The sequence below is a fragment of the Heteronotia binoei genome, chromosome 15 (genome assembly GCF_032191835.1).
Source record: "Heteronotia binoei isolate CCM8104 ecotype False Entrance Well chromosome 15, APGP_CSIRO_Hbin_v1, whole genome shotgun sequence".
Taxonomy (NCBI): Eukaryota; Metazoa; Chordata; class Lepidosauria; order Squamata; family Gekkonidae; genus Heteronotia; species Heteronotia binoei.
In genome coordinates this window covers 63100944-63121103 of record NC_083237.1, presented here as the reverse complement: position 1 = coordinate 63121103, position 20160 = coordinate 63100944, and the positions used below count along the sequence as shown (strand labels likewise).

The following is a 20160-nucleotide window of genomic DNA, read 5'->3' as shown; positions in this document are numbered from 1 at the left end:
TTCAGGGTCATCAGAAAGCGGGGGGAGGGGAGGGAAATGTCTGCTGGGAACTCTATTATTCCCTATGGAGATTTATTCCCATAGAAAATCACGGAGAATTGATCTGCTGGTATCTGGGGCTCTGGGGGGGGGGGGGGGCTGTTTTTTGGGGTAGATGTACCAAATTTTCAGTATAGCATCCAGTGCCTCTCCCCAAAATACCCCCCAAGTTTCAAAAAGATTGGACCAGGGGGTCCAATTCTATGAGCCCCCAAAGAAGGTGCCCCTATCCTTCATTATTTCCTATGGAAGGAAGGCATTGAAAAGGTGTGCCGTCCCTTTAAATGTGATGACCAGAACAACCTTTGGAGTTCAATTATGCTTGTCACAGCCTTGAGCTTGGCTCCACCCCTAATGTCTCCTGGCTCCACCCCCAAAGTCTCCTGGCTCCACCCCCAAAGTCCCCAGATATTTCTTGAATTGGACTTGGCCACCTTAATTGAGCGAGTTTGGGTAATGAGAACTTGAGGCTGAGGCAGCCAGAGGGAATGGTTTGCCACCAGGTACTTTGGTCTCCTCTATAATCTTCTGTGTCGTTTAAGCGCACTTCTTTTTTTTATCCAAACCACATCTCAGGCACTACGATAGACAACCCCTTAATGCCGGAAGTGGTCACTCGCGGGGGCCTTGGACGAGCCGGAAGTAGGAAGTGGCTTCGGCGAGGGTGACGTGTGAGAGAGCGCGCGCGCGCGGGACAATCCTCTCCGGGGACGAAGAGCGAAGAGCCGCGATGGAAGCGCTTTATCATCAAACCAACAAGTGGGTCTGGCGGCGGCAGCCCCAATGAAGGGGACGGGGAGGGGAAAGGGGCTATGGAGGGTGGGAGAATCGAAACAGCAGCCCTGCAGAGGAGGTCGCCACGGTGACGTCAAGTGTGGGGGAGGCTTGCCTGTGTGGAAGAAGTGAGATTTGTTTGAATGGGCGGGGGGGAACCAATTATTGTTATAAGTTTTTAAAACTTCATTTGCGTCTAGGGTTGCCAAGTCCAGTCCAAGAAATATCTGGGGACTTTGGGGGGTGGAGCCAGGAGACTTTGGGGGTGGAGCCAGGAGACATTAGGGGCGGAGCCAGGAACAAGGGTGTGACAAGCATAATTGAACTCCAAAGGGGAGTTCTGGCCATCATATTTATAGGGACGGCACACCTTTTCAATGCCTTCCTTCCATAGAAAATAATGAAGGATAGGGGCACCTTCTTTTGGGGCTCATAGAATTGGACCCCCTGGTCCAATCTTTTTGAAACTTGGAGGGCATTTTGGGGAGAGGCACCAGATGCTACGCTGCAAATTTGGGGCCTCTACCTCAAAAAACAGCCCCCCGCCCAGAGCCCCAGATACCCGCGGATCCATTCTCCATTATTTCCTATGGGAATACATCTCCATAGGAAATAATAAAGTTCCCAGCAGATATTTCCCTCCCCTCCCCCCGCTTTCTGACGACTCTGAAGTGGGTGGAGGGCCTCCAAACCAGGGGATCCCCTGCCCCCACCAGGGGATTGGCAACCCTATTTGCATCACATTTTGCTCCCCCCCCCCTCCCCCAGTGAAAAGTGCCTTACCGTGTTCTCCCCATTTCTGTTTATGTATAATTTGGATTTATGAATCACCCAATCCCTTAGTACACAGTGCTCTGGGAGATGAACAAGAATGAAATAAAATATGTCATAGACCAGGGGTGGCCAAATTGTGGTTCAGGAGCCACATGTGGCTCTTTCACACATATTGTGTGGCTCTTGAAGCCCCCACCGCCCTCCTGGCCGGCTTGGAGAAGGCATTTGTCTCTTTAAATTGCTTCTCTGAGCCAAGCCAGCTGGCAGCTTGGGGACTGCATTTAAAGTTAAAGTTGCCTTCCTTCCTTCCTTCCTTCCTTCCTTCCTTCCTTCCTTCCTTCCTTCCTTCCTTCCTTCCTTCCTTCGGCATTCATGTCTTACAGCTCTCAGACATGTGACATTTATTCTAGCTGGCTCTTACGTTAAGCAAGTTTGGCTACCCCGTCATAGACATTAAAATATTATAGATATCTTATATTCTTAAATACAGCAAGGTTCCATGGCAGAGTTTGAGCTGTGATCTTGTTATTGGTTATGGAGAATCTTGAGTGAAACATGCCTGCTTTGGAGTGTGGAGAATGTAATTTCTGGGCTGAGGTCAGTGTGGTGTAGTAGTTTGAGTGTTGAACTAGGACTGGGAGGTCTTTCAGATTCTGCTGTTTAGCCATGAGGATCATTGAGTGAGTTTGGGTAATGAAAAATTGAGGCTGAAGTAGCCAGAGGGAATGGTGTGCCAGCCGGTACTGCACTTTGGTCTCCTCTATAATCTTCTGTGTCGTTTAAACACAGGTCACCTTTCTGTCCCCTGGGCAGCATGCACTGCAGAATGAGACGTGTGGTTCTTGGTCTGCAGGGGTGGAAGCTGTTTGCAGTCAGTGGCTTGGAATGTGACAGGCTTGACTTAGCCCTGAGAGGAGACCTAGAAACCACAGATAAACAAAATGCAAGGCATTTTTTAAAAACCTCTCTGCCATCTTTTCATCCTGAAGTAACTTCTTATCACTACACTTTCAAATCCGCTATTTAAGGCACAAGGGTTAGGAATGACGCTGAGCCTAGAAATGTTTTACATTCTTCTAAAACCCCTGATTCTTTGAGCACCTGGAAGGCCACCAAAAGCCTTTTTGGTATTTTTGCTGTCTGGAGGCAGTTGTGTGATTGTTTTTATTCCTCTCCAGATCAAGAGTTGGCATTTCTCTGGAAACCTTCCAGAAATTGGTTAACTGTGGTGACTTGGAGGTTTGTACACAGGCTAAAATAAATTGTATGCTTTCTTTCCCACATGGTGAAGTCAGCTCTGGCTGACTTCATCACAGAAACTTTGGCCTAGAAGTCTTAAATTATAGAGTGATGCTGGATTGTAGATCGTCTGACTTAATTGTCTGTCTAGATGCAGGAGTAATAGATCCCACTATGTCACAGACAGGGTGGTGGAGGCGCTGCTGGAAAGGTAGTCCAGCAGCTCTATCAGTGTGGACCGTTGCTCCTGCAGGCATTTCTATAAACCTTACAGCAATGGACCTGAATTTCTTCCCTCTTCAGCGTCTGTCCCTCACATCTGTTGCTTCTTGTTTACTCTGCTTTTGCTGTGTCTGGCTTTTCGTCCCAGCCCTGGCAGGCACAATTCAGCCACCCCATCACATCTGTTTCCAGGAGGTCCTGTGAGGCAGAACACTTTCCCGGCCAGGGCTCTTGCATCCCATTGCCCTTTGAGTGCCTCTGTCTGGTTCCAAAACAGGTTTCCCAGTTGGCAGGCCCGAGCAATTCCCAGTGTTGGTTTTGGAAGCAGTCCCCAGGAGAAGTGCCAGATCATCACTTGGGAACAGCTCGGAAACGACCTTTCTTCTGTTCCAAACAAACTGGAATGAATGCGGGTGCCACCGTGTTCATTCAGAATTGGTATGCCCCTTGCCGTAGCTTTGTGAGTGAGCCCACAGTAGGTAGCAATCCATAATACTTCTTACTGAGCTGCTTTTCCACACCCATGATGTCAGCTGTTTCCGGCATAAAAAGAACCAGCTTTCATAACCCTTCCTTGCTTGGTCACCTGGAGGCAGTTCTTACTCGTCAGAGGTGATTAGACAGATTGCTTTCTCCTTCCTTGCATAATAAGTAGTTTTTGACATGCTTACGCCCAGGCCTTGAATTCAGCAGGAGCTCACAGGAGCACAGCTCCTGAACCTTTCTGATGGTTTCCCCTCCTCCTCCCCGCCCCCCACCTAACCTTGTCCATTGAATAGCAGGTGCAGCTGCATAACAATCCCTGGATGAGGAGAGCGGGCAGCCAGCCAGCCAGCCACCAGGGGCTTTGCCACACTCCCAGCAGCCCTCATTAGCCCCTGGAGAAGCCCACACCACCCTTTCTCCACTTCTTATGTGATTTTGGGCAGCAGGTGGCTTCCTGGCCTTTTGACTGTGGAGGGATGTGACCAAGGAAATTCCCAGGTGAGTGAAGCCTGCTTGGGCTGGCTGGATCTCTAGTCAGCTGCAGCAGGCCTCACTTGCCTGGGGCTTTCCTTTCTTGCATTGGGTTGCCCTTCCTTGTATTCTCTTTATTCTTATTTTGCCCTTTCCAGCTTTCACAAGGTGCCGGGGGGGGGGGGGGGGTCGGAGCAGGGATTCTAGATGTAAAGCCCAAGTGTCTTGCTCTGTGCTCTCCATCTGGCAGCTTGCTGGAGGCAGGAGTTATTGGCCTGCTCTCCATCGCTTTGTAGTGCCACCGCTGCTGAGGGCCAAAGACATATATGGACATATGAAGCTGCCTTATACTGAATCAGACCCTCGGTCCATCAAAGTCAGTATTGTCTTCTCAGACTGGCAGCGGCTCTCCAGGGTCTCAAGCTGAGGTTTTTCACACCTATTTGCCTGGGCCCTTTTTTGGAGATGCCGGGGATTGAACCTGGGACCTTCTGCTTCCCAAGCAGATGCTCTACCACTGAGCCACAGCCCCATTCACGGCTCTCCAGGGTCTCAAGCTGAGGTTTTTCACACCTATTTGCCTGGGCCCTTTTTTGGAGATGCCGGGGATTGAACCTGGGACCTTCTGCTTCCCAAGCAGATGCTCTACCACTGAGCCACAGCCCCATTCACGGCTCTCCAGGGTCTCAAGCTGAGGTTTTTCACACCTATTTGCCTGGACCCTTTTTTGGAGATGCCAGGGATTGAACCTGGGACCTTCTGCTTCCCAAGCAGATGCTCTACCACTGAGCCACAGCCCCATTCATGGCTCTCCATGGTCTCAAGCTGAGGTTTTTCACACCTATTTGCCTGGACCCTTTTTTGGAGATGTCAGGGATTGAACCTTCCCAAGCAGATGCTCTACCACTGAGCTACAGCCCCATTCATGGCTCTCCACAGTCTCAAGCGGAGGTTTTTCACACCTATTTGCCTGGACCCTTTTTTGGAGATGCCAGGGATTGAACCTGGGACCTTCTGCTTCCCAAGCAGATGCTCTACCACCGAGCCACCATCCCAAAGACGACCAGCTTTGTAGGGGTCAGGCGACACAAGCGTTACCTTGAATTGAGAAAGCTGCTGGTTCCGATCAGGCTCCACAGGTCTTCCATCAGGCCCAGGCCAGAATTCTCTCGGACTGCCTGCTCCCAGCCCTAGAACAAAGTGGGAGTCCAGGGACACCTTTTAAGACCAACAGAATTTTATTCATAGTGTGGGCTTCCGTGTTCAGGCATACTTCCTCAGACAGAATAAAATGGAGATGGAGTCTTACCTATAGAAGGGGGGCAGTAAATAAGCATACAGAATAACGAAGATGTTGACAGATCAAAAGAATAATAATCTTAGTTATACGGCCGTCACTTGTTAGGGTTTAACTGAGGGGGAACATAATCACAAGGATATAAATATGTCTGGAGATTGATGTGGCATTTGTCATTAGGTGTCTTAATTGTCAAGAGTAATAAATTGAAAGTCTGTTGCGATGCTTCATTGGTCTCCTCTCAAGCACGAGTTAACCCAGGGGTGTCAAGCTCATTTGTTATGAGGGCTGCGTCTGACATAAATGAGACCTTTTCGGGCCATGTTGGGTTGGGCCGAGCTATGTCGTGGTGGGCCATATGTGTACCTATTTAAGATTAGGTAGCAGAGACGTAAACTTTATAAAGGGCACAGACAAACACAATTAAATATATATATTTTTAAACTTAAAACATGCTTAAAATGTTAGCACTCGTTGGTCTTAAAGGTGCTTTCTTTGTATCTCCTGCAATCCAGGAAACTGGGCAAAGGAAGCTTCCTTCCCCAGGGGAGTGGGGGGGGGGGGCGAGCCTCAGCCAATAGAAGGAAGAGAGGCCTGGCTCATTAGCTCTGCTGTGTGATTGAGAGAGCCTGGGAAAACAAACTCTGCCTCCCCCCCTCCTCCCCAAGGGAGGAGCCTCAGCCAGTGGAGAAAAATAGAGGTTTTGCTCTGTAGCACCTGTGTGATCGAGCAAGCCTGGCCAAGCAAGCCATGATGCAGAAGGAAGCAAGAGAGAGGGAGAAGGAAGCAGATGACAGCCAGTTGCTTGGGGGCCTGATAGGAGCCCTCTGGGGGCCTGATTCGGCCACCGGACTGCATGTTGGACACCCCTTAGTTAAACTAACAACATCCTTTTCTTAGAGTTGCTGTTTCAAATAAATCTACTCTGATACAGCGCACAGACACTGAGTGGGAGCTAGCTCACAGATTTTTAGCCTCCATCTCACACATTTTTGCCTTCGCTCTGGAACGATGGCCCCGGAGCACCTTAATTTCTGCAGTAGCTCTCAGCTTTCATGCCAGTAGCTCACAAAAGTAGAATTTTTGCTCACAAGACCCTGCAGCTTAGAGGGAACATTGCTCTGATATGTTGCATGGTATTGCAAACGTTATTCTGATACGTTGTTTTCCAATGCATGTTTTTTTTAAAAAAATAGCATATGTATGTATAGCTCTACTTGGTGAGAATGGGTTTAGTATATGTAACGAGCTACGAAACCAATATCCCTTTCATCATTTCTGTTTCTGTTTGAGTCTGTCTGAGGAAGTGTGCTTAGAGCACGTGAAAACTCACGCTTTGAATGAACGTTGGTGGATCTTCAAGGTGCCCCGGACTCCAACTTTGTCCTGTTGTTTCGGACCAACACGGCCGCCCGCCTGGTTCTGCTCTCAGCCCCAACGCTATTCATTGGTTTGCATGTTTTGCCATTCTGGATGAAAGATTAAGCCTTGGGTTTAAACTTTTAAGTAAGGTTTGATCAAAAGCTGGTGCCTCATAGCAGGGATGCAGAACTGGCCATCGTGGGGGTGCTGTGGCCCCAGTGGCAAAGCATGTTCTGTGTGCCAGCAAGTCCACTGCCCCTGGTCTCTATCCTGTATTCTGTTATGGAGGTTTGGAGAGAACTGTTTGTCAAGATGTACAAAGAGTGATGGGGGGAAAGTGCTGTGTAAATACCAAGCGGTATTACAAAAGGCGTTTTGTTTGTTGCCCTCGGTGGTATTTCGCACTGGGATCCCTTCAACCGGAACAAGTTCCCCTCTTGTTCTGTTTGCAGGGATCCTTTTGCTCCGAGCGTTTGAAATAGCCCTCTTTTCTGGCTGGAGCCTCTACTGACTGACTGGGACGCTCTTTATTTTGTGCCTTTCTTCTTTTCCACAGGCAGGTCCACGAGGTCCAGTCGTACATGGGCCGACTTGAGACTTCGGACAAGCAGTCAGTCCACCGTGAGTAATCAGCAGAAGAGGGTAACCCTACTTGGGGGAGGGACGGTGGCTCAGTGGCAGAGCATCTGCTTGGGAAGCAGAAGGTCCCAGGTTCAATCCCCGGCATCTCCAAAAAAGGGTCCAGGCAAAGAGGTGTGAAAAACCTCCGCTTGAGACCCTGGAGAGCCATGAATGGGGCTGTGGCTCAGTGGCAGAGCATCTGCTTGGGAAGCAGGAGGTCCCAGGTTCAATCCCCGGCATCTCCAAAAAAGGGTCCAGGCAAAGAGGTGTGAAAAACCTCCGCTTGAGACCCTGGAGAGCCATGAATGGGGCTGTGGCTCAGTGGCAGAGCATCTGCTTGGGAAGCAGAAGGTCCCAGGTTCAATCCCCGGCATCTCCAAAAAAGGGTCCAGGCAAAGAGGTGTGAAAAACCTCAGCTTGAGACCCTGGAGAGCCGCTGCCAGTCTGAGAAGACAATACTGACTTTGATGGGCCAAAGGTCTGATTCAGTATAAAGCAGCTACATATGTTCATATGTACTCTTGTCTTGGTCTACTGCCTTTGGGTTGGGCTTCCTAAGAGCAGTTTGTTCTGCTGAGTGCTTCTGAGACGCCATTTGCTGTCAGCACCAACCTGATGGCGCATGGCAGGTGGTGTGCCGCCCCACTCCACAGCACCCCCCGGTGCCTCTCCCTCGTGCCTCCTTCCTCCCCCTCCTTGCCCGGCGCTACACCACCCTGCGCCTCTTCCTCCTTCCCTTCCTCCCCCACCTCAGGTCTGTTTTAATGCCAGGAAGGGCAGTTGCCTACCGCTCCCAGGCTGTCTAAAGACTGCCCCCCCTGCCCATCAGCTGATCGGCGAGGGGCGGCAGCCTTTAGACAGCCTGGGAGCAGCAGATAATTGCCCTTCCTGGCATTAAAATAGATCTGAGGTGGGGGAGGAAGAGGAGGTGGGGAGGGGAGGAGGAGGCATGGGGGGCGGAGCTAGCCGTTTGCCTAGGGGGGAGGGGGGAAGACGGAATTTGGTGCGCCCACCCTGCCAGCGCCCTAGGCAACCGCCTAGTTTGCCTAGTGGGCGAGCCAGCCCTGTTTGCTGTTCTTTGTGAATCAGACTTGGCTTACGCTCTTTCCCAAAACCCTTGATTGGAGATCATTGGAGATTTGATCGGCTGTGCAGATTTTTAAAAATTCTGCTTCGGCAGCAGCTGCCGCTTCAGCACAAGGATCTTCGTGGTGCAATCGAAGGTAACCTGCAGCAGCCGTTTTACGACTGGTTCCACCCACTGCAGCAGCCGTTTTATGGTAGTTGTTTTGCGGCTGATCCCACCATGTTGTGTCAGAATTCCAAAGGGGCTTGCAGGTTAAAAAGGTTAGGGACCTCGTTCTAGAATATGATTCCTTTAGTTGAGACAGTGCCCTAAAAATGCCCAGGTTCGGAATTGGTAATTAGAAATATTTATTGTACACCTTAGAATCATAGGATCAAAGAGTTGGAAGGGACCTCCAGGGTCATAAACACCTCCCCCAAAATTCACAGGATCTTCATTGCTGTCAGATGGCCATCTAGCCTCTGTTTAAAAACCTCCAAGGAAGGAGAACCCACCACCTCCTGAGGAAGCCTGTTCCACTGAGGAACCGCTCTAACGGTCAGGAAGTTCTTCCTGATGTTGAGTCAGAAAACTCTTTGATTTGATTTCAACCTGTTGGTTCTGGTCCTACCTTCCAGGGCCACAGAAAACAATTCCACACCATCCTTTAGATGACAGCCCTTCAAGTACCTGAAGATGGTGATCCTATCACCTCTCAGCCGCCTCCTCTCCAGGCTAAACATGCCCAGCTCCTTCATCCTTTCTTCATAGGACTTGGTCTCCAGACCGAAGCAGCTGAGAGCAGTTTAAAACACAGACAGGAGCCAAAACTATAAGAAACTATGCTTTGTGAAACGCTTATTTCCTCTAGTAAGCCCCAACGTTAGCATGCTGTCCCCGCTTTGCACAGCCCGGGCAGAGTTTGTTCACAAAAGTGGGCGGAGTATCGGCAGCCAAGTCTTGCGTCTGTTAAGCCCATGATTGTCTAGCTCTGATACTGTTTGTCCTTTTCCCCTTTGCCCAGTGGTGGAAAACGAGATCCAGGCAAGGATAGACAAGATCTTCAGCAACCTGGAACGACTGGAGATTTTTTGCAACAAGGAGCCTCCGAATAAGCGCCAGAATGCCAAACTGTGAGTTAGCCTCCTCCCAGCTCTCCCAGATGTCTTCTTTATTCCCATGATTTAAGTTGCCCCCAAATAACATGGGGATCACCTGAATATATATGCACATACATACATGACCTGTACAGGTCTGGTCACTGCACTGCAAAAAAAGATATTCTAGCATTGGTAAGGGTGCAGAAGAGGGCATGGTAGCTTTAAACTGAGAGTCTGCAGATTTACTGTTGCCAGAGTACTTTATGCCAAGTATTGGAAGACCGACAGAACCCCCAATAGAGACGAATTTATTAATAAGCTCTTTGATGCCGCAGAATCTGATTTAATGTCTGCCAGATTAAGAGATGGTAATATGCAAAAATGTCAGGAGGAATGGGACCCCATATATAACTGGGCAAAAAGCAAAGGGTTTTACATGGAGTAACAATATTTTATTTTTTCTTTTGAATCCTCTCCATCTCCTAGTGTGAATGAGTGGGTAGATGTAGTAGTTGTTAGATGTATAGATTTGTTTTGAATGTATGTGTATTGATGTGTTTAATGTATTGTGTTTCCCTGTTTGTATTTTTGAGTTTTCTTTATAGTGTTGATTGTGTCTGTGTTTGTTTTATTTTTATTTCTTGTGTGTATTTCTTGTGCGTTAATTCCTTTTCTTAATAAAATTTTTCTTAAAAAAAAAAAAAAACTGAGAGTCTGCAGAGTATGCACACCCCTTTTTTGGGGGGGGGGGGGGTTTAACCAAGATCTTTATCCCCCTGTAGGTACTATCTTACCATCCCACGTTACTGCAGAGCTTTTGTTTGCAAGACTGAACTTTTGTATCAGGGTTTCCCAAATCCCCCTTCCGCCGTGGCCCGGTTCTTTCCCTGTAGTTCAGGCGGAGGACGCTCAGGGAGCGATACAGACACTGCATGCCGGCCAGGAGCTTTCCCCACCCTCTCTGATGTTTCAGAACATCAGAGAAGGATGAGGGAGGCCTTCTGGCCAGTGCGCAGGGTCTGTAGCACTCTACAGGCGGCAGTGGCGTGGGGGGCAGGGACTGAAGCGTAGTGCGACATGCAGCACCAAAGATAAATAAGGGAGGGGGCTGTCAGTCTGCCCCTGGTGACCCGGTATTGAGGCTTCTGTGGCCTGGTACCGGATCGCGACCCTGCAAATGGGAAACACTGGTTTATAACTACAATGGTATCACAAGGGAGAGTTCTGAATAGGCCCTGCACTGACAGAATCTGCCCTTGGGGCCTTAAGAAGATTGATACGTTCTTTCATGCTCTGCTAGAATGCAGATTTTTTTTTTTTTTTGAGATTACGAGGGATTATTCTATTAAGCCTTTATTCAACCAGTCGTCTCCCCGTACTCCGGAAACCTTGACCCTTTTGCTCAGTGATATGATCGCTAAGATCGCTCTAGCAATTGCAAAATTTGTCTCAGTTTTTTTAAGCCCTTGCATTAAAAAAAATAAGAAATAAATGTCTTCTGCTGCTGAAAGATTTGTGAATCAACGAGTTTCTAAGGTACAAAATGAAAGTACCACCTTCCCTATGAAGAAAAGCTAGGGATCTTTAGCTTGGAGAAACAGTGACTGAGGGGTGATGTGATAGAGCAGAAATGGCCAGACTTGCTTAATATAAGAGCCGCATAGAATAAACATCAGATGTTTGAGAGCTGCAAGACAGGAAGGCAGGCAGGCAAATAGGGGAGGAAGGAGGGAGGGAGAGGTGGAAAGAAAGCAACTTGGGCTTCTCTGGTATACAGATAGAATCATGGGAAAAAGCTAAACCTAGAATGCCTAAGCGTACCATGATAGCATAAGAAGAAGAAGATAGAAGATATTGGATTTATATCCCGAAGGGTCTCAGAACAGCTCACAATCTCCTTTACCTTCCTCCCCCACAACAGACACCCTGTGAGGTGGGTGGGGCTGAGAGGGCTCTCACAGCAGCTGCCCTTTCAAGGACAACCTCTGCCAGAGCTATGGCTGACCCAAGGCCATTCCAGCAGGTGCAAGTGGAGGAGTGGGGAATCAAACCTGGTTCTCCCAGATAAGAGTCCGCACACTTAACCACTACACCAAACTGGCTCTCCAGCTTAACAAATACAGCTTAACTCTAATATACTGACAGATCAGTTCTACTGTATTTAATATATGCACAACTGTTAACACAGGCCTGCCTGTTCAGTGTTGTTCAGTGTTGATCCCTTTAAAGCCCATTTCATACTATACAGTTATTCTTTGCTCACCCCTCCATCTCAGGTATGAAAAAAAAAATTCTTGTCCTCTGCTTTAGAGTGTAGGCAGTCTGAGGGGCTCACCGACTTATAGAATAGGATACACTTGGAAGAGGCAGGATTAAGCTGGAGCAGACGACAAGAATTTTTTCTTCATGAGAAACGTAGGAACATGGTAAGAGTATTGTGTTCAGTTTTGGGCACCACATTTTAAGAAGGATATAGACAAGCTAGAACGAGTCCAGAGGAGGGTGACAAAGATGGTGAGGGGTCTGGAGACAAAGTCCTATGAGGAAAGGTTGAAGGAGCTGGGGATGTTTAGCCTGGAGAGGAGATGGCTGAGAGGTGATAGGATCACCATCTTGAAGGGCAGTCATATAGAGGATGATGTGGAATTATTTTCTGTGGCCCCGGAAGGTAGGACCAGAACCAGTGGGCTGAAATTAAATCAAAAGAGTTTCCGACTCAACATCAGGAAGAACTTCCTGACCGTTAGAGCGATTCCTCAGTGGAACAGGCTTCCTCGGGAGGTGGTGGGCTCTCCTTCCTTGGAGGTTTTTAAACAGAGGCTAGATGGCCATCTGACAGCCATGAAGATCCTGTGAATTTAGGGGGAGGTATCTGTGAGTTTAGAGCAGTTCCTTAGTGGAACAGGCTTCCTCCTTGGGAGGTGGTGGGCTCTCCTTCCTTGGAGGTTTTTTTAACAGAGGCTAGATGGCCATCTGACAGCCATGAAGATCCTGTGAATTTAGGGGGAGGTATTTGTGAGTTTAGAGCAGTTCCTCAGTGGAAGAGGCTTCCTCGAGAGGTGGTGGGCTCTCCTTCCTTGGAGGTTTTTAAACAGACTCTAGATGGCCATCGGACAGCAATGAAGATCCTGTGAATTTGGGGGGGGAGGTCTTTGTGAGTTTAGAGCAGTTTTTTAGTGGAACAGGCTTCCTCCTTGGGAGATGGTGGGCTCTCCTTCCTTGGAGTTTTTTTAACAGAGGCTAGATGGCCATCTGACAGCCATGAAGATCCTGTGAATTTAGGGGGAGGTATTTGTGAGTTTAGAGCAGTTCCTCAGTGGAAGAGGCTTCCTCCTTGGGAGGTGGTGGGCTCTCCTTCCTTGGAGGTTTTTAAACAGACTCTAGATGGCCATCTGACAGCAATGAAGATCCTGTGAATTTGGGGGGGGAGGTCTTTGTGAGTTTCCTGCATTGTGCAGGGGGTTGGACTAGATGACCCTAGAGGTCCCTTCCAACTCTGTGATTCTATGGAATCATTCCAACTTCACCATTCAGATGGAGTGAAAATGTTTACAGACTGGAAGTGTTTGCTATAGCTCGTTTGGTATGCTGAGCATGTGTACAAGCCCAAAAATACTTCATTGAAGAATCTTTATCCACAGTTGTGCATATATTAAATATGGTAGAATTTATTTGTCAGTACACTAGAGTTAAGCTGTATTCGTTATGATATGACGATGCAATAAGGGCTCCTCCAGCTGACTCTTGCCTTTCTTGGCACCGCTGTTCCCTCTAAGCTGAATTAGTGTGAGCTAACTCACAGCTTTTTAGCTCCCAGCTCACACATTCTTATCCTAGCTCAGCAAAAATGGCCCCAGAGCAAACTAATTGATGCGGTGCCTCACAGCTTTAATGCCAGCAGCTCACAAAGTCGAATTTTTTGCTCACAAGGCTTCACAGCTTAGATAGAGTGTTGCTTGGCACTTAACCACTACACCAAACTTGGAGAGCCAGTTTGGTGTAGTGGTTAAGTGTGCGGACTCTTATCTGGGAGAACCGGGTTTGATTCCCCACTCCTCCACTTGCACCTGCTGGAATGGCCTTGGGTCAGCCAGAGCTCTGGCAGAGGTTGTCCTTGAAAGGGCAGCTGCTGTGAGAGCCCTCTCCAGCCCCACCCACCTCTGTTGTGGGGGAGGAAGGGAAAGGAGATTGTGAGCCGCTCTGCGACTCTTCGGAGTGGAGGGCGGGATATAAATCCAATATCTTCATCTACCTCACAGGGTGTCTGTTGTGGGGGGTGGGGAGGAAGGGAAAGGAGACTGTGAGCTGCTCTGAGACTCTTCGGAGTGGAGGGCGGGATATAAATCCAATATCTTCATCTACCTCACAGGGTGTCTGTTGTGGGGGAGGAAGGGGAAAGGAGATTGTGAGCCGCTCTGAGACTCTTCGGAGTGGAGGGCGGGATATAAATCCAATATCTTCATCTACCTCACAGGGTGTCTGTTGTGGGGGAGGAAGGGAAAGGACATTGTGAGCCACTCTGAGACTCTTCGGAGTGGAGGGCGGGATATAAATCCAATATCTTCATCTACCTCACAGGGTGTCTGTTGTGGGGGGTGGGGAGGAAGGGAAAGGAGATTGTGAGCCGCTCTGAGACTCTTCGGAGTGGAGGGCGGGATATAAATCCAATCTCTTCATCTACCTCACAGGGTGTCTGTTGTGGGGAGGAAGGGAAAGGAAATTGTGAGCCGCTCTGAGACTCTTCGGAGTGGAGGGCGGGATAGAAATCCAATCTCTTCATCTACCTCACAGGGTGTCTGTTGTGGGGGAGGAAGGGAAAGGAGATTGTGAGCCGCTCTGAGACTCTTCGGAGTGGAGGGCGAGATATAAATCCAATATCTTCATCTACCTCACAGGGTGTCTGTTGTGGGGGAGGAAGGGAAAGGAAATTGTGAGCCGCTCTGAGACTCTTCGGAGTGGAGGGCGGGATATTATCTTCATCTACCTCACAGGGCGTCTGTTGTGGGGGAGGAAGGGAAAGGAAATTGTGAGCCGCTCTGAGACTCTTCGGAGTGGAGGGCGGGATATAAACCCAATATCTTCATCTACCTCACAGGGTGTCTGTTGTGGGGGAGGAAGGGAAAGGAGATTGTGAGCCGCTCTGAGACTCTTCGGAGTGGAGGGCGGGATAGAAATCCAGTATCTTCATCTACCTCACAGGGTGTCTGTTGTGGGGGAGGAAGGTAGAGGAGATTGTAAGCCGCTCTGAGACTCTTTGGAGTGGAGGGCGGGATATAAATCCAATATCTTCTTCTTCATCTGCCTTTGCTTCGTTTTCAGCCGAGTAGACCAGCTGAAATACGACATCCAGCACTTGCAGACAGCCCTGAGAAACTTCCAGCACCGACGCTACACACGGGAGCAGCAGGAAAGACAGCGGGAGGAGCTTCTGGCCCGGACGTTTACCACGAATGTACGTTCTCCCCCAGCAATTCAGCCCTCCCCCCCTCCTTCCAAATGTGTTCCTCTCTCATCAAATTGGATTTGGTGGAGCGCTTGGGATTTAGCATTCTCGGAGAAATTCTGGGCAGGCTTGCAGGAAGAAGATTAGCTGACCGGTGCCGGTCTTTTCCAATGCGTGATTGCGCAGGGGCGCTTAGTGCATTTGGGCAGCGGGCTTTGAGCGTGTTGTGAAATCTGGGAACCGCAAGACTTTCCCACACGCTGTGCATGCAAGCACTCTGTGGGATTTCCCGGGATTCTCTGGCACGCGTGGCCTAATGAGAAAAAGGTTTCGCGAGAGATAGGAGGTTTGGTCTCCTTGAACCTCTGTTGGCTTCCTTGTGCCTGGAGGCAGGATAACCCTTTCCCCCCTCCTCCACAGGATTCCGACACCACCATCCCGATTGATGAAACGTTACAGTTTAACGAATCCCTTCAAAACGCGCACCGTGGCATGGACGATCTCATTGACAGTGGAAGCAGCATCCTACATGGCCTGAGGGATCAGAAAATGACTCTAAAGGTGGGCAAAGAATGGGAGCAACTGTGCAGTGACTATGTGCACGGCATTTGACAGACTCTCAAAATTCAGAAGCCACTGATATCTAAAGCTAGCTCTCCTCCTCTTTGTCTCCCTCCCTTCCAGTTTGGTGAAGTGGTTGAGAGTGACATAAGGGAGACGTCATGGTTAAGGGCGCTGACTCTTATCTGGGAGAACCAGGTTTGATTCCCCACTCCTCCACTTGCAGTCAGCTGGGTGACCTTTGGCCAGTCAACGTTCTCTCGAGAGCAGTTCTCTCAGAGCTCTCTCAGCCCCACCTGCCTTATGGGGGGTCTGTTGTGGGGAGAGGAAGGGATGGAGGTTGTAAGCTGCTCTGAGACTCCAAGTGAAGGGTGGAGTATAAATCCAACTCTTCCTCCTCTTCTTTTTACTCTTCTTCCTCCTCCCTCTTCCACCTCTCTCCCCCCCCCCTAAAAAAAGAATCTGGATAGTGCAGAACCCACATTATGACTAGTCTCTGAGCAATTTCATTTGGAATAGCAGAGGAAGAAACATCTGCCACTGCTCTGGAATCTGCGTTTCAGTAGTTATGAGCTTCAGCAGTTCCGCTCTTAAGATGCAGCACTTGTAATGTGCGTTTCTGCAGATCTGAGCGGAGTGTTTCTAATCTAATCGAATGGAGCCATACCATCTCTTAAGAGCGTCACGGTAATCGTAACGCTGCAAGAGGCTCTGGAGGTTGCTGCTCTCTACCCCAAACCTCAAACCTGTCCTGAGACAGGATCCTCCATGCCAGCGGTTCCCAAAAGTTCGACATTTGCTGCTTGCCTGGAAGGGCTTCTCCGGCATCCATTTCTGGCTTGTCTGCCTGTCCACCTCTTTCTTGACTCCTTCACGACGCTTTCCCACAGGTTATCGTTCCCTCTACCTGACCTCCCCTTAGATTCTGCCTTCTCTGCTTTCTGCTGACTCCACTCTCCTTTCAGTCACCTGACTTCCTGGCATCCCTGCTCCTTTCGTTCCACTACCTGCAGAGCCCGCCTCGCAAGGCCGGTGTTTACATTTCTGCCCTGCCTTCGTGTATCTGCATACAGCATCCCCTTAAGGCCTGTGTTGTCACCTCCTTCACCTTCCCCGACTGGCCTTCCCATCACCTGCAGCAGTTGCAGTGTTTTCAGTGTTCAGTGGTTTCCCCTTCTGCTGTTGGAAGATGCATGGCTATTCCCTCGTCTCTGCAACAGGCTGGCTAGCTCTAGTTCTATAGCCGCGCAGTTAAATTGGCTTTTTAAGTGTAAAAGGCATTATTCTGACTGATACTTAAAGTGCTTTCCTTCTGTCTTTGCAAAGATGCCTAACATGGGAAACCTGTTATCTCGTGAAAAAAGACATCCCCAGATAGATCCTCTACTTGGATGTTGAAGAAGACGACATTGGATTTATACCCCGCCCTATACTCTGACTATCTGTAGATGACTGGGGAAGGCAATGGCAAACCATCCCGTAAAAAAGTCTGCCATGAAAACATTGTGACAGGACGTCACCTGGAGTTGGAAACGACTGGTGCTTGCACAGGGGACCGCCTTTACCTTTTTATACTTTGAATCTCAGGGTCTCAGAGCAGCCTACAATCTCCTTTACCTTTACTTTCCCCCACCCCCCTCAACAGACACCCTGTGAGGTAGGTGGAGCTGTGAAAGCTTTCTCAGAACTGCTCTTGAGCGGAATAGCCTTGAGAGAACTCATGGCTGACCCAAGGCCGTCCCAGCAGCTACAAGTAGAGGAGTGGGGAATCAAACCTGGTTCTCCCAAATAAGAGGGGGAGGGACGGTGGCTCAGTGGTAGAGCATCTGCTTGGGAAGTAGAAGGTCCCAGGTTCAATCCCCGGCATCTCCAAAAAAGGGTCCAGGCAAATAGGTGTGAAAAACCTCAGCTTGAGACCCTGGAGAGCAGGGGAGGGACGGTGGCTTAGTGGTAGAGCATCTGCTTGGGAAGCAGAAGGTCCCAGGTTCAATCCCTGGCATCTCCAAAAAAGGGTTCAGGCAAATAGGTGTGAAAAACCTCAGCTTGAGACCCTGGAGAGCCGCTGCCAGTCTGAGAAGACAATACTGACTTTGATGGACCAAGGGTCTGATTCAGTAGAAGGCAGCTTCATATGTTCAAGAATCCGCGCACTTAACCACTACACCAAACCGGCTCTCTCTGTTGGGCAGATATGGGTGATGCTAAGTTCCCAGTCCCCTCCCAGCCCTTTAGGATATTTCTTGCAGTAAAAGCTTCCCATTACCATGGAGTCTTCATCTAGGCAGGCAGCCCTCTCTCTGCCTTGCATAGCGGCGGTGGCCATCAGGATGAAGTCCAGATGTGAGAACTCCTTTGAAGTGAAAATCAGCCAAAATGTGACTCCCACTGCGCCCTTCCCCAAGCACCAAGAATGCAGAGCATCACTGCCCCAGACAGAGAGTTCCAACAGTACGCTGCGGCTAATAGCCCCTGATGGACCTCTGCTCCAGATGCTTATCCAATCCCCTCTTGAAGCTGGCTATGCTTGCAGCCTCCACCACCTCCTGTGGCAGTGAATTCCACGGGTTAATCACCCTTTGGGTGAAGAAGGACTTCCTCGAATTCAGGTCGTGATAGCCCAAAGGGTCAACAGTTTCCCCTTTTTTTTAAAAAAAAAATGTCTTTTTTTTTAAAGCTCTTTGGCAGTAGTAAGTACTTGTGAATTATACAGATTCATATCTCATTCTGGATCAAGAAATGGCCAGGAGGGAGAGAAGAGAGAGAAGGGCAGAACGTGGGCAAGTTTGAAGAGATGAGTGTCCATGCAATGGTAGAACAAAGTTAGAGTCCAGCGGCACGTTTACGGCTAACACGAAAACTTAGACCCTTAAAGGTGCCACTGGATTCAAACTTTGTTTTGTTGCTTCAGACCAGCTCGAGTCCCTCCCCCCCCCCCCCCCGAATTTCCCTGGAAGGACCACATTAAAACTGCATGGAATGAAATTCCAAGAAACCTGCACAGATATAGACTGTTGCGTCTTGACTCCCTCTAGCCCTTCCTGGCAACTAACTACCCCTTTACCTATATGTAAGGTTTGGTGTTGTGGCTAAGTATGCAGACTCTTATCTGGGAGGACCGGGTTTGATTCCCCACTCCTCCACTTGCACCTGCTGGAATGGCCTTGGGTCAGCCACAGCTCTCGCAGAGCTGTCCTTGAAAGGACAGGTTCTGTCAGAGCTCTCTCAGCCCCGCCTACCTCACAGGGTGTCTGTTGGCGGGGGGAGGTAAAGGAGACTGTGACCACTCGTGAGATTCAGAGTGGGGGGTGGGATATAAATCCAATATCATCTTCATCACTGCTCCCTGTAGAGGAGGGGTATCGAACTCATTTGTTACGAGGGCCGGATCTGACATAAATGAGACCTTGTTGGGCCAGGCCATGTGTGTACCTATTTAAGATTAGGTAGCAGAGATATAAATTTTACAAAGAACAGAGACAAACACAAATATATATTTTTTAAAAAACTTAAAACATGCTTAAAACATTAGCACTCCTTGGTCTTGAAGGTGCTTTCATTGTCTTTCTCCCATGGGATCCAGGGAACTGGGCAAAGGAAGGTCTGGCTCTTTCCTTCCTTCCCCAGGGACAGCGGGGAGGGGGAAGGAATAGAAGGAAGAGAGGCTTGGGGATTGCGAGAGCCGGGCAAAGCAAGCTATTCCTCCCCAAGGCAGGAGCCTCAGCCAATGGAGAAAATTGAGGTGCTGCTCTGTAGCTCCTGTGCGATTGAGCAAGTCTTGCCAAGCCAGCTGTTACGCAGAAGGAAGCTAGAGAGAGGGGGAAGGAAGCAGAGGACAGCCAGTTGCTCGGGGGCCTGATTCGGCCCCCAAACTGCACGTTTGACACCCTTGCTGTAGAGCATCAGAGCGGGTGATGCTAAGCCTTTCGGGAGATGAGGCCGGCTGCTCTTCTGCTCACGCCGTGTGTCTTCCTCAGGGCACCCAGAGGAAGATCCTGGACGTCGCCAACATGCTGGGCTTATCCAACACCGTCATGCGGCTGATCGAGAAACGCGCCTTCCAGGATAAGTACTTCATGCTCGGCGGCATGGTGGTGACCTGCGTGGTCATGTTCCTCGTGGTGCATTATCTGACGTGAGGAGCTGGAGCTCGGGACTGCCCTTCTGCCTAAAGACTTCTGACTGCAACTGTGAACTCCTTCCTGCCTTCCGGATCGATTGCGCTCCACTTGTGGCTCCCCTGAGACACACGTTTGATGGGCCGACGAACCGCTCGGTGACGGCTGCCATGAATTAAGCCATGCGATGCGCGTATTTAGTCTCATTCTTCAGCCACGTGATGGGCTTGTTGCCCATGTGATACATAGGTTCAGCCCCCTTCCCGAAGGCATTAGCGGCATGTTTGCCTGTTGACGGTGAAGCGCGAGTGACGGGACGGGGAGCCCCTGAGAAGCGCCTGCTGTCCTCATTTTCTCCGGAACTAGCCAGTACCGTGGATGCAAAGGGCAACCGGGAGTAGCCAAGTGGGTGGAGCTTGTTGGAGTTAGCTCCTTCTGGGGATGGGGGCGGGCGGGATAGAGGATTGTGTTTCCCACAATGGTTGAAATAAATGGACCTTCCTGTATTTCCATTTCCTTTGTTCTTAGCATCCATGAATAAGAAGACGACCACATGTTTATACCCCACCCTTCTCTTTGAATCAGAGTCT

General features: G+C 49.5%; 1 protein-coding gene and 1 non-coding gene across 3 annotated transcripts; one reads left to right on the top strand and one right to left on the bottom strand.

Moving 5' to 3' along the window:
- The first annotated feature begins 480 nt into the window (after positions 1-480).
- Positions 481-20076, top strand: GOSR2 (golgi SNAP receptor complex member 2). 2 transcript variants are annotated; one of them, XM_060255739.1, is made up of 6 exons: positions 481-798; positions 7221-7285; positions 9376-9484; positions 14771-14903; positions 15315-15455; positions 19430-20076. In XM_060255739.1, the coding sequence occupies exons 1-6, from the start codon at positions 770-772 to the stop codon at positions 19589-19591; spliced, it is 639 nt and encodes a 212-aa protein (XP_060111722.1). In that variant the 5' UTR covers positions 481-769; the 3' UTR covers positions 19592-20076. The 2 variants fall into 2 exon arrangements, with proteins under 2 accessions (XP_060111722.1, XP_060111723.1); XM_060255740.1 differs by lacking the exon at positions 15315-15455.
- Positions 4734-4805, bottom strand: TRNAP-GGG (transfer RNA proline (anticodon GGG)). The gene has a single exon. It is a non-coding gene; the product is annotated as a tRNA-Pro (tRNA).
- Positions 20077-20160: the final 84 nt, after the last annotated feature.